This window comes from Anomaloglossus baeobatrachus, chromosome 9 (genome assembly GCF_048569485.1).
Source record: "Anomaloglossus baeobatrachus isolate aAnoBae1 chromosome 9, aAnoBae1.hap1, whole genome shotgun sequence".
NCBI classification, from domain to species: domain Eukaryota; kingdom Metazoa; phylum Chordata; class Amphibia; order Anura; family Aromobatidae; genus Anomaloglossus; species Anomaloglossus baeobatrachus.
Window position 1 is genome coordinate 29,731,598 of NC_134361.1, and position 13,671 is coordinate 29,745,268.

Below are 13,671 nucleotides of genomic sequence, written 5' to 3' on the forward strand. Positions count from 1 at the left end.
AGCACCTGAAATTGGCGCTAATAAACAATGCGCCATTTCCAGGCGTGGCTGTGGAGAATCCCAGCCCCCAGCTGCCTGGTTTTACCTGACTGGCGATCAAAATACGGCAAGAACCCACTCATTTATTTTTTATTATTTTTTTTAAATAATTAAAAAAAAAAATTAAACGGCTTTCCTTTATTTTGATTGCCAGGCAGATGGGGGTGGCATCCCATAGCTGTCCACTTTATCTGCGCTGAGAATCAAAAATACCGTAGAGCGCTACATCATTTTTTAAAATTATTTATTTATTTTTACACACTATGAGTGAGGGACCCAACAGCCAATCTCAGACACTGTCACGCAGACTGGGTGTCTGTGTTTGGCTGTTGGAGTAACCTGGAATCTGCCCATACATTATAGATGCTATAATGTATGGGCTGGTTTCAGGTCACACCAGCCTCCAATCACAGATGCCCACTCTGTGACAGTGTCTGTGATTGTCTGTTATTTTAACAGTAAAATAAAACAACACAGAGAAAAACATATTTTATTAGAAATAAAACTGAAGACATTTAGGACTCCATCTTTATTACCCAAAAAACTCCTCTGACGTAGTCCAAAGGTGGGCGAGCATGCTCGGCTCTGCTACATCTGTGCGATAAAACAAACACAGGTCTGCTCACACAGACTCAGCTGAGAGCTGTCAGAGACTTCACCCGAGTGCACAGCTGAGGCTTGCGTATGACTCCGGCGACCCTCGCATCGGTATCACCCGGCACGGCGCACACTCTCCTAATAAGAGCGCCTCAGCTGCATGGAAATACATTGCAGCCGAGCTGCTGCTGTCAGGAGAGTTTGCATCGTGCCTGGTGATACCGATGCGAGACTCACACAGTGCCAGTCAAAGTTCAATTGAGTCCATGGCTCATGGACTTGGGTGAAGCCTGACGTCACCGCGAACACGGACGAAAAAAGACGAAAACTGCTGAGTGACGAGCAGTGCAGTGAATACCGCCAGAAGTTAATGATCGAACCCAGAAGCAGAAGCGGCCGTGAGATAGTCTGAAGGACGCATCACGGGACCGGTAAGTATAATCATAATGTCTTTTTACTAATGTACTTTTTTTTTTACAGCCCCTGGATCCAAACTGTAACACGAGTTTCCTAGGAAAACTCGTGTTCTGGACCGTGTGCATGAACACTATGTGTTTGGTACGGACCCCGAAGCTTACAGTTAGGGTTTGCCCATCACTAGTTGCACCCCTTCTCTGGGTGGTATTATGGAAATCACCCCATTCATGGCAGTTTATCCCCCTAAGTGTCACTTGCAGTAGAGATGTAGATTATGGGACAGGAAATAATGATTTAATTTTATATTGACTCTTCAATGGTTCCAGTCTAATCCCTATTCCGTATGTAGATTGAAGGATCAGAATAACTATGGGGACTAGGGGTGTGGATAAAAGTGAGAAGGAATTACAGAGCTGGTCACTGTATATCCTGATATTGTATTTATAAATCCAAAATATTGACAAAAAATATCTTACAAATGATCTAATATTTATTGTGAGCAGAGAAATTATCAAAAGATGATAATGTTACTAGCTAATACTTTATTTATTGATCAGGCGCTTGAAGGCCGCTTTCACATCTTTGTTTTTGAGGCTGTAGATTAAAGGATTTATCAAGGGTGTTAATGAAGTATAAAACAGTGTATAAAGCTTTTCGGACTCTAGAGAGTGTGATGCGGAAGGTCTCAAGTAGACACAGATTATTGTCGTATATAGAAAAGAAACAACAGTCACATGAGAAGAGCATGTGTAAAAGGTTTTACGTCTGCCGGCGCTGGAGTGGATCCGTAGGATGGCTCTGATGATGAAGATGTAAGAAGTAAGGGTTAAGGTGAAGGGCATGAAAGCAACAAAGAAGGACTCTGTGTATATTAAGTTTTCCATTCTTGAGGCATCGTAGCAAAACAGCTTCATGATGACCATAAGATCACAGAAGAAGTGGTTGATTTTGTTGGTTTTAAAGCAGTGGATGTCATAAATAATAAAGACTGCTGGAGCAACCTCGGAAAAACCAATGATCCAACAAATTGAGGCAAGTGCAGAACAGACTCTACTGTTCATGATCAAAACATATCGCAGAGGGTTACAAACCGCAACGTATCGATCATAACTCATAACGGTCAAGAGCAAAAATTCACCGCAGAGCATGGCCACATAAAAATACATCTGGGCAATGCAGGCTGAGAACGAAACACTGTTATCCCCAGTAACATATGTGATCAGTGTCTGATGCATCGTGACTGTGCTGTAGCATATGTCCATGGCGGAAAGGTGTGACAGGAAGTAATACATTGGAGTGTGTAACTGGCGGTCTTTGCCGATTAGCAGTAAAATGATTGAATTTCCTCCAATAATAGCGAGATATATCAACAAAACCAAGAGAAAGATGGGCGTCTGCAGTTGGGGCAAATCACTAATACCTTTCATGATGAAAAAATCAAACCAAGTATTGTTTTTTTCTTCCATTATATGGCCTGCTAATGAAAAGAGTGAGAAAAAAATGAGTGCACCTCAACATTACAACTACAAGCACAAAATCTAACAGATGTAATGTATTCCTCAGACCTCCTGAGTTGCGTTCTAGTCTTTAGGTTACAGTTTGATTTGTGAGGTCTAGCAAAATTGAAGTAATAGCATGTTAAATGCATTGTTCAGGATTAGAAAAACATAACTACCTTCTCTCAAAACAACAACATCACCCCTACCCATGGGCTCTGTTTAGTGTTGCAGCTCAGTTCCATTAAAAAAAAATATGATGGGCAACAATGCCACACACAACCTGTGAAAGTTGTGGTGCTGTTTTTGGAATAAAGTACAACCCATTACTGAGGCTTTGGAGGTGTCAGCGCAGTACTTTTGCTGTTTTGATGACTTTGGATGAGTGACCACTTTGGGATAAAAGGCCGCATGGTTCATGGTGGACCAAATACTTAGAACAAGCTGAATTAATACATGCAGAACCTACATCAGTTTTATATTGTTCCAGGATGTCAAAGTGTGTAATTAACATAAGATAACTGTGTTTAGTTGACAACTTATACCTTTTTCTCGCTTTTTTTAAGGTTTTGGAAAGTAGAATTTATCTTGTACCATATCGGTGTTGTCATGATTGTAGGGGCTCCTATGCTGTCCCTCTTGCTAGGAGACCCTGGACTATCCCTGTCCTCTGGATTACCCCAGATGGTGGAGATGTCAGAGTCCCGTGCCTTACTATACTCTTGAGTAAAGCTGATCTGTCCCCCCTCCCCCAGGGAAGAAAGGGGCAGGAGTGTGATGGAACCACAGATGAGACAGAGAGGGATAACTGAAACAAAGTCACATTGCACACTCACAGTGGAAAAACTAAACGGAAAAGCAAGAGAAGTAATACATCAACAAAAGGACAACACGGGTTAACACCACAACTGTACACAACAATAATAATATCACAACCATCAGTAAACCTGGATAAATCCACCTCTCCAGGCCAGGAATATTCAAGCTATAGCTGGCATCATAAGAACAGTGCAGCCAGCATATATGGGAGGGGAGTGAACGTGACTGGCTCTCCCATAGCATGTGACCAAGGAAACTAACAAGCAGTCCAGCAGAGATTAACTCTTGCTAGCCGACGCCTGAATCAGCCTGCGCTGAGTACAAACATCAGGGAAGTTAGCAATCAGAGTACAGGAGTCTGACGTTTCAACAGATCTTGATGCTGCCATGAGGGTCGTCGATGCCTGCAAAAACATCCTTGTGACTGATATAGGAGTCACTATAAAGATTATGTTATAAAACACAGCCTATAAATTATGCACCCACACATTTATAAAACACAGAATTGTGACATCACAGTAAAACACAGCCTATAAATATACACATATACCTTTATAAAATGCCATCTAGAAGTATACACACATGTATTTTCTGAAGCACATAATTGTCATATAAGAATAAGCACACACAATATTAGCCACAGCCTATCACTGCAATCATTATTATTTATTTTACTTAGTATTCTGACCTAAGAACAATGCACAATCTATACACCCAGATTTATTTGAGAAACATAATATAGTAATATCTCTATAGAGCACAGCCTATAAAACAAAATGTGTTATATGCCTGGGAAAAAGTTGTTTGTATTCCTGCTGTTACCTGGCAAAGCAAAAATCCTACTAAATCCTCTTTTCAACATTCTTTTTACCTTAAAGAGGACAGATAAAAGGAAATAGGACTGCAGGATTAGACTACACATGCTTTGTTTGCTATTTTACTATGGAAATTAATTAGTGTGCTCAGACTCCGTGGTACGAGTGTCATCAAATTTTCTTGTATGTGGAGAAATTGAAAAGTTTCTTCATTTCCTCCATTCTGACAGTCCATGATGTCATCTGAGTGTGGTTCAATGTTTTTCTCCGACCCATTGATTTGCTTTGCCGGTCAAAAATCAGTCATATCTCCAATTTTTTGTGCTAACCACTCGGTCTCAGGAAAAAATTGGATATGTGCACAACTCCATACAATATCATGGGTCTGAGTACTGTCCAGGAAAATGACCGATATCTCTCGTTGATGAAAATTAGACATGTGAAGGAGACCTGAAGGCCGCTTTACATGCTGCGACATCGCTAGCGATTTCGCTAGCGATCGCACCCGCCCCCGTCGTTTGTGCGTCATGGGCAAATCGCTGCCCGTGGTGAACAATATCGCTAGGACGCGTCACACATACCTTCCTAGCGATGTCGCTGTGGGCGGCGAACAACCTCTTTTTTTAAGGGGGAGGTCTGTGCGGCGTCACAGCGACGTCAATCAGCGGGCCACCAATAGAAGCGGAGGGGCGGAGAGCAGCCGCATTTACGTCGCTCCCACCTCATTGCCGTCAGGACCCAAGTACGTTGTTGTTCGTCGTTCCCGGGGTGTCACACGTAGCGATGTGTGCTGCCTCAGTAACGACGAACAACCTGCATCCAAAATGAGCAACGATATATGGGAAATGAACGACGTGTCAACGATCAATGATTTGGTGAGTATTTTGTATCGTTAGCGGTCGCTTGTAAGTGTCACACGCAACGACGTCGCTAACGAGGCCAGATGTGCGTCACGAATTCCGTGACCCCAGCGATATCTCATTAGCGATGTCGTTGCGTGTAAAGCGGCCTTTAGAGCTGATTTAGCAAAAAAGTAGGAAATAAAATTAGGAGTTATCACAGAGCCGCATAATTTTTCATTTTAGATGCAATTAATTACTTTAAAAAATGGTACTGATCATCCAAGCATGGTAGTGCTCACTCATCACTAGTTACATGTGGTATCCAAGAAAAGTCTGCCACATTTACTGGAGACACTGACATATAAAGTGGGGGGCCTAAAATCCTCTTCGAATACTTTTCCTATTGATTTCACTAGAAATCCAATTACTGATCATACATTTTACGTTTACAAGCACATTAACAGTATTTTAGTGTCATTGATTCTTATACCTATTTTTTAAAAAATGTTTAAAAATAAATGTGTAAGACAAAAAGGTTTCAGAAGAAGCTCATACATTGTATACTGTTCTCAAAAATATTTAGTACGTAGTAAGGTAATGTACAATTTTGTGAAACTAACAATCTGCCTTAGTAGATGAGATGTTACCTGCTCTGATGGTGCCAGGAGCCGCGACACAATTTCTCTTCAATTATTTATATCATTTGAGGATTTGCAGACAATTCTCTCATAGGGAACGGTGACTCAAGAGGCTAAAGCCCTGGACGGGAAACAAGCTTCAAAAGATGATTCAATCAGTTATTATTAGTGATGATTGAGCACTACCATGCTCAGGTGCTCAGTACTTGTAACCAGTAGTTGGATGCTCGGACGGGCTCAACTCGTGTACCGGAGTATAATGGAGGTCAATGAGGAACTCAAGCATTTTTCCGGAAGATCTTCCAGAAAAATGCACATTTAAGTCTCTCCAGTCCAAGCATCCAACTGCTCGTTAAGAGTACAGAGCATGGTAGTGTTCGCTCATCACTAGTTACGAGTACCGAGCACACGAGCATGGAATTGCTCATTCATCACTAGTTACGAGTACCGAACATGGTAGTACTCGCTCATCACTAGTTACAAGCACTGAGCACCCAAGCATGGTACTACTTGGGTGCTCAGTGCCCGAGCATGGTAGCGCTAGCTCATCACTAGTTATGAGCACCCAAACATAGCAGTGCTCCCTCAGCAATACTTCCAAACACTGAGCACTCAAACATGGTAGTGCTCGCTCATCACTGGTTACAAGTACTGATCACCCAGACACGGTAGTGCTCAGTGCCTGAGCATGGTAGTGCTCCCACATCACTTGTTATGAGTACTTAGCACCCGAGCATGGTAATGCTCGCTCATCACTAGTTACAATTATCAAGCACCTGAGCATGGTATTGCTCGCTCATCACTACTTCTGAACACTGAGCACCCAAGCATGGTAGTGCCTGCTCATCACTAGTTACGAGTACTGAGCACCCGAGCATGGTAGTACTCGCTCATCACTAGTTCCGAGCACCTGACCATGGTTAGTGCTCACTCATGACTAGTTATGAGTACCGAACACCCGAGCATGGTAGTGTTTGCTCATCACTAGTTATTATCACATTGGCTAAACTAACTTGGAAATGTTGGTTGTTTATGCTGATGATACGCAGATCTACCTCTCTGGACCTGACATCACCTCCTTACTAACGAAAATCCAACAATGTCTATCTGGTATTTCATCCTGCTCTGTGCGATTCCTAAAGCTTCACATGGACAAAACTGAATTCATTATCTTTCTTCATTCTCTCTCAACCCTTCCAACAAGCCTATCCATCAAAGTTGATGGCTGCTCACTCTCCCCAGTCTCGCATGCTCATTCCCTTTTAATAACCCTCAACTTCATTCTATCCTTCAAGCCATACATCCAAGCCCTCTTCACCTCCTGCCGACTACAACTCAAAAGTATCTCCCAGATTCGTGCATTCCTTAATCAAGAATCAGCAAAAACATTAGTGCCCTCATCATGTCCCACCTTGACTACTGTAACTTCCTGCTCTGTGGCCTCCTTTCCAACACTCTTGCACCTCTCCAATCTATTCTAAACTCTGCGACCCGATTAATCCACCTCTTCCCTTGCCATTCCCCAGCCTCGCCACTTTGCCAATCCCTTCACTCTTTTCCCATTACCAAAAGACTCCACTTCAAAACATACAAAGCCATACACAACCTGTCTCCGTTATTCATCTGTGACCTAGTCTCCCGGTACCTACCTGCACGCAACCTCAGATCCTCACAAGATCTCCTTCTCTACTCCTTTCTTATCTCCTCTTCCCAAAATCACATACAAGATTTCTCCCACGCCTCCCCCATACTCTGGAACTCTCTACCCCATCATATCAGACTCTCACCTACCATGAAAAGCTTCAAAAGGAACCTGACGACCCACCTCACCTGACAAGCCTACAACCTACAATAACTCTCAGTCCAGTACACCACTGCGCAACCAGCTCTGTCCTCACCTATTGTACCATCACCTATTCCTTGTAGACTGTGAGCCCTCGCGGGCAGGGTCCTCTCTCCTCCTGTACCAGTCTGTTTTTGTAATATTTATGATTGTTGTACTTGGTTTTTCACTTGTAAAACGCCATGGAATAAATGGTGCTATAATAATAAATAATAATATTACGTTTTATTATTATTTTTGTTATTAAAAAGGTTACATGGGATTGGGGAACATAGTTTGTAGGAGGAACAGTGCCATAGTTATCTATAGTTACTACCGCAACTCAGTTCCATCCATTTTAGCCCTTTGCAATATTTGCCCATTGCATTTATAGCAATGTTGCAAAGCATAACCCTAAAGGATATTACATACATGTCTGAGAGGTGCATGTTCCTCCTCTGGGACCAGAACATGGGAAATATTTGTGGCATACCTTTATTTTGATATGTTAGTCTTAGCAGTGATTTATTCACCATTCACCATTGAAGCAGATGTGTGCACTTGTGGGTAAAGGGCAATCTCTTACTTCCTTGCTTTCCAACACTGAGGCATAAAAAATACACGTGCAATATATTTAAATTATTTATTCCACTTGTAAATACAGTGAAAATAAAAAGTCTACACATACCTGTTTAAATACCAGGTTTTGGTCATCTAAAAAAAATAATGTGAAGAAGAATCATTTCAGAACTTTTTAACTCATAATCTGTAAAAATCAACTGAAAATAAGCAGAAATATTCTCGGCTGTAAATGAAAAATGAAGAACTAAAATAGTGTGGTTGCATAAATCTTCACCCACACCCTTAACCTAATACTTTGTGAATATTCCCTTTGAATTTTTGACAGCATTCATGTTACGGTTGCTGCGAGCACTGGAGACTATGTCCAGATTTCTTGCTACTGCACATGTGCGAGCGCTGGAGACTAAGTCCAGATTTCTTGCTACTGCACATGTGCGAGCGCTGGAGACTAAGTCCAGATTTCTTGCTACTGCACATGTGCGAGCGCCGGAGACTAAGTCCAATCTTGGAGCCATTGCACATGTGCGGGTGACATCATCGCTGACTCGAGGTCACATGTCTCTGACACCTTCTATGCCGATTGGTCGCTGGTCATGTGCTTGTGACGTCTTGCTCGGTGATAGGCCAGCATGACGTCACTCCTGTCGTTCTGGCAGCGGATTGGCTCTGGTGTCCTCCATCTTGGATGAGGCACAGAGTCTATATAAGACCCTGACACACGCCGCATGGTGCTCAGTCCTCTTGGTTCATGCATATGAGTAGACGCTCTGTGCGCGTTCCTCTAGGCATTCCTCTGTCTATGCTAGGTGAGCGCTACCGGCAGGGTAGCGTTCTTATACCTTACAGCTTCGGCTGCTGTCCGTATCCTTACCTCTTAGGGGAGCGGACATAGGCAGGTGCCTGAGGCACATGGTCTGGCTGGGCCTTGTGATTCTACTCGTAGGTGGACGTTGCCGCTAGGGTAATGTTCCTTATACTGCGTCTGGCAGTTGTTCGTATCCTCGCACACTAGGGGAGCGAACAGAGGTAGGAGCTTTGTGCGGCTTACGCTGCTGTTCGTCTCTTTTGCACCACTAGAAGAGCGGACCTAGGCAGGTGCCATATCTAGTGGTTTGTGTCCTCGCACACTAGTGGAGCGAACGCAGGTAGGAGCTTTGTGCGGCTTACGCTGCTGTTCGTCTCTTTTGCACCACTAGAAGAGCGGACCTAGGTAGGTGCCATTTCGCACACATTGCCTTTGTCTCTGTGATTATTAACAGAGATCATTCCACACACCCTCCAAGTAAGGGAGGAATTGCTTTACTTTCTTATTATATCCTTCTGTGAGTTAACAGAGGTATTGCACTCTGCCATAGTCTGCAGCAAAGTCTTTGCACGGTGGACCTTGACTGTCTGATACTCCTTTCGGTTATTATCAGACAGCCCCCCGTAACATTAGGACTGAGCCAAGGGTCTGGCAGTTATGGCAGAATATCAGCAGTTACACCGTTACATACAAGTACTTGAGTCACGGCTCAAGAGTATAGAGGATAAACCTCAGACCATGGTGACATCTGCACATGATCCTCGACTTGCTCTGCCAAACAGATATTCTGGCGATGCCAGATCATGTCGTGGTTTCATTAGTCAGTGTCAGATACACCTAGAGGTCAACTCTTCTCGCTTCTCTACGGAGAGGTCCAGAGTAGGCTTTATCATCTCCTTACTTCAGGACAAAGCCTTAGAATGGGCGACTCCCCTATGGGAGTGCTCTGATGTGGTTACTCTGAGACATCAAGACTTTCTTGATGCTCTTAAGGCGGTATTCATGGGTCCGCAGGTTACCCATGATGCGGCCCTGAGACTGTTAGATCTATCTCAGGGTTCGTTATCCACTAGTTCTTATGCCATTGCTTTTAGAACTCTGGTGGCAGAACTAGATTGGCCAGAGAAGGTGTTGATTCCTATCTTCTGGAGAGGGTTGGCAGGCTATGTCAAGGATGCCCTTGCTACTCGTGAGGTCCCTGCTTCTCTGGAGGACTTGATCACAGTAGCAACGAGGATCGATGTACGCCATAAGGAACGTAGACTCAAGGTCTCTTCCTCACGCCCTAAGCATCGGGCTATTCCAGTGGTTGAGGGTCCACTACCATCTTCCTCAACATCTGAAACATCTCCCACTCCTATGGAGTTAGGTCATACGTTTTCCAGACTACGCAAGTCTGGTCCTCCTATATGTTATGTATGTCGTCAGGCTGGGCACTATGCCAACAAGTGTCCTAGTCGTCAGGGAAACTCCCTGGCCTAGTAACCATTAGAGGGGGGTTACTAGAGACGTCTTCTGCACCCTCTAAGTGTTGTATCCCAGGTCAGCTCTCGTTATCTGAGAATACATGGCCTATTATGGCTTTTGTGGATTCCGGAGCTGACGGGATTTTTGTGTCCTCAGGATTTGTAAAGGGACACAATATTCCCTCTATCATGTTAGAGGCGCCTATTCCTGTCCGTGTTGTTAATGGAACTATGTTGTCTGACTCCATTACATTGAGGACAGTTCCCTTGCGCCTTTCCCTGTCTCAGGGTCACATAGAGGAGATTTCTTTTCTTGTTTTGCCTGAGGGTATAGACGACGTCCTTCTGGGTCTTCCATGGCTTCGGACTCATGCTCCTCACATTGACTGGGAGTCTGACAGCATTATTAGTTGGGGTTCGAAATGTCAGTCCCGATGCCTTCCCTTACCACCTAAGGTCGTTGCGGTTGCATCAACTGATTTCTCTCCCATACCTACACCCTATTTGGATTTCGCTGACGTGTTCTCCAAACAGGGTGCTGAGGTTCTTCCACCCCATAGGCCGTATGACTGTGCCATAGACCTTATCCCAGGTTCGGTTCCACCTAAAGGCAGGGTTTACCCCCTGTCGATACCTGAGTCGGAGGCCATGTCGACCTATATAAGAGAGAGTTTAGAGAAGGGGTTCATTCGTAAGTCTGTCTCTCCCGCGGGAGCTGGGTTTTTCTTTGTTCGGAAGAAAGAGGGTGATTTGCGTCCCTGCATAGATTACAGGGGTCTCAACGCAATCACAATAAAGAACAAATACCCATTACCTTTAATTTCGGAGCTCTTTGACAGACTGAGAGGAGCTCAAGTTTTTACGAAGTTGGATCTGCGGGGTGTGTATAACTTGGTACGAATTCGAAAGGGTGACGAATGGAAGACCGCTTTTAACACCCGAGACGGTCACTATGAATACCTCGTCATGCCTTTTGGGTTATGTAATGCACCCGCAGTATTTCAGGACTTCGTAAACGATGTGTTCAGGGATTTACTGTTATCCTCAGTAGTGGTGTATCTGGACGACATCCTGATTTTTTCTCCTGATCTGGAGACTCATCGTCAGGATGTCGTTCGTGTCCTTTCCCGTTTAAGGGAGCACTCATTGTTTGCTAAACTCGAGAAATGTGTATTCGAGCAGTCCTCATTGCCTTTTTTGGGTTACATTATCTCACAAGAGGGTCTGGCTATGGATCCTGCGAAGCTCTCTGCTGTCCTGCAATGGTCCGAACCTCATTCCTTGAAGGCGGTGCAACGCTTCTTAGGATTCATAAATTATTACAGGCAGTTCATACCCCATTTTTCTACTTTGGTGGCCCCTTTGGTGGCCTTGACTAAGAAAGGTGCTAATCCCAAAGCCTGGTCTACTGAGACATCTCAGGCTTTTGAGACAGTAAAAAGACACTTTTCAACTGCTCCCGTTCTTCAAAGACCCGATGAGAATAAGCCCTTCCTCTTAGAGGTTGATGCCTCTTCAGTGGGTGCTGGTGCGGTCTTGTATCAAAAGAACGGTGCAGGTAGAAAAAGGCCGTGTTTCTTCTTTGCTAAAACCTTTTCACCGGCAGAGAGAAACTATACCATTGGGGATAGGGAACTGCTCGCCTTGAGATTAGCCTTGGAGGAGTGGCGTCACTTGCTGGAAGGAGCGAAACATCCTTTCCAGGTCTATACAGACCATAAGAATCTGACGTACTTACAAACCGCTCAGCGTCTGAATCCTCGCCAAGCCCGCTGGTCCTTGTTTTTCTCCCGCTTTCACTTCTCCATCAACTATCTGTCTGGGAGTAAGAATAACAAGGCAGACGCCCTGTCTCGCTCTATGCTTTCTACCCAGGAAGAGATTGACGAACCTCGTCTTATCCTTCCCTCCAGGGTTTTTCATACGCTCTCCCCTGTGACGTTAGACCAAATCCCACCGGGCAAGACCTTTGTTCCGCCTGATTGACAGAATGATATACTGTCATGGGCCCACACCTCAAAGGTGGGTGGGCATTTTGGTATTAGGCGGACACGAGAGTTACTGGAGAGGTGGTATTGGTGGCCACACTTAGCCAGCCACGTCAAGAGATATGTCGGTTCCTGCTACTCGTGTGCTCGCAACCGTCCATTACGGCAGAGACCGGCTGGGCTCTTGCATCCTTTACCAGTGCCAGATAGACCATGGGAGGTGGTAGGCATGGACTTTGTGGGTGATCTTCCATGTTCACAGGGACATAGATTTGTGTGGGTCATTACGGACCATTTCTCCCGGATGGTTCATCTCGTACCGTTATCGAGAATCCCATCTTCCAGGGTACTAGCCAAACTATTCCTCAAGCATGTCTTTAGGCTTCACGGGATGCCAGATCGTATCATTTGTGATAGAGGCCCGCAATTTACTTCCCGTTTCTGGCGAGATCTTTGTAGCCTTCTGCAAATTGAGTTGAATCTCTCTTCGGCATACCATCCGGAGACTAATGGTTTGGTTGAACGTACCAATCAATCTATGATTATATACCTTCAACACTTTGTTGCTGAGAACCACGATAACTGGTCCTCCCTCCTACCCTGGGCAGAATTTGCCCTTAACAATTCGCTGGCTGAGGCCACTGGGCAGACACCGTTCGTACTCAATAATGGGCAACACCCTAGGGTACCGGTACCGTTTCCCGCTGCTGCACCTCCTCCTCTTGTGGCCGACTGGGCAACTAATGCCAGAGAGGTTTGGGATCGGACTCAAGAGTCGATCCAAGCAGCTAAGGACCGTATGAAGACGGTGTCCGATCGGTTTCGTCGCCCGGCTCCTGTCTTTTCTCCAGGGGACTTTGTGTGGCTCTCTGCAAAACACGTGAGACTTAGAGTGAGCTCTGTCAAATTTGCTCCTCGCTTCCTGGGTCCTTATGAGGTTCTTCGACAGGTAAATCCTGTAGTCTATCAATTGAAGTTACCTGTCCATCTTAGGATTCATGACAAATTCCATGTCTCACTGCTAAAGCCGGCAATTTTACCTCACGCTCGTGAAGTGCTCTCTCCTGCCTCTGATTCCTCTCGCTCTAGCTATGAGGTACGAGCCATAGTTGGTTCTAAGATGGTTAGAGGGCGCAGGTTCTTCTTGATAGATTGGGAGGGCTATGGCCCGGAACATCGCTCTTGGGAGCCTGAGGAGGCTGTCCATGCTCCCGACTTAGTTGCCGATTACCTGCGTCGCCGGGAGGGGGGCCCTTGAGGGGGAGGTACTGTTACGGTTGCTGCGAGCACTGGAGACTATGTCCAGATTTCTTGCTACTGCACATGTGCGAGCGCTGGAGACTAA

At 44.9% G+C, this 13,671-nt stretch overlaps 1 protein-coding gene across 1 annotated transcript; it reads right to left on the minus strand.

Annotated features, from left to right (window-relative positions):
• Window positions 1-1,595: 1,595 nt before the first annotated feature.
• Window positions 1,596-2,519, minus strand: LOC142251765 (olfactory receptor 8U3-like). The gene has a single exon (XM_075324817.1). It carries the CDS (start codon window positions 2,517-2,519, stop codon window positions 1,596-1,598), a length of 924 nt encoding a protein of 307 aa, XP_075180932.1.
• Window positions 2,520-13,671: the final 11,152 nt, after the last annotated feature.

Bases quoted from the DNA above. Each gene is read 5' to 3' on its own strand.
- LOC142251765 (XM_075324817.1), bottom strand. From the start codon at position 2,519: ATGGAAGAAAAAAACAATACTTGGTTTGATTTTTTCATCATGAAAGGT.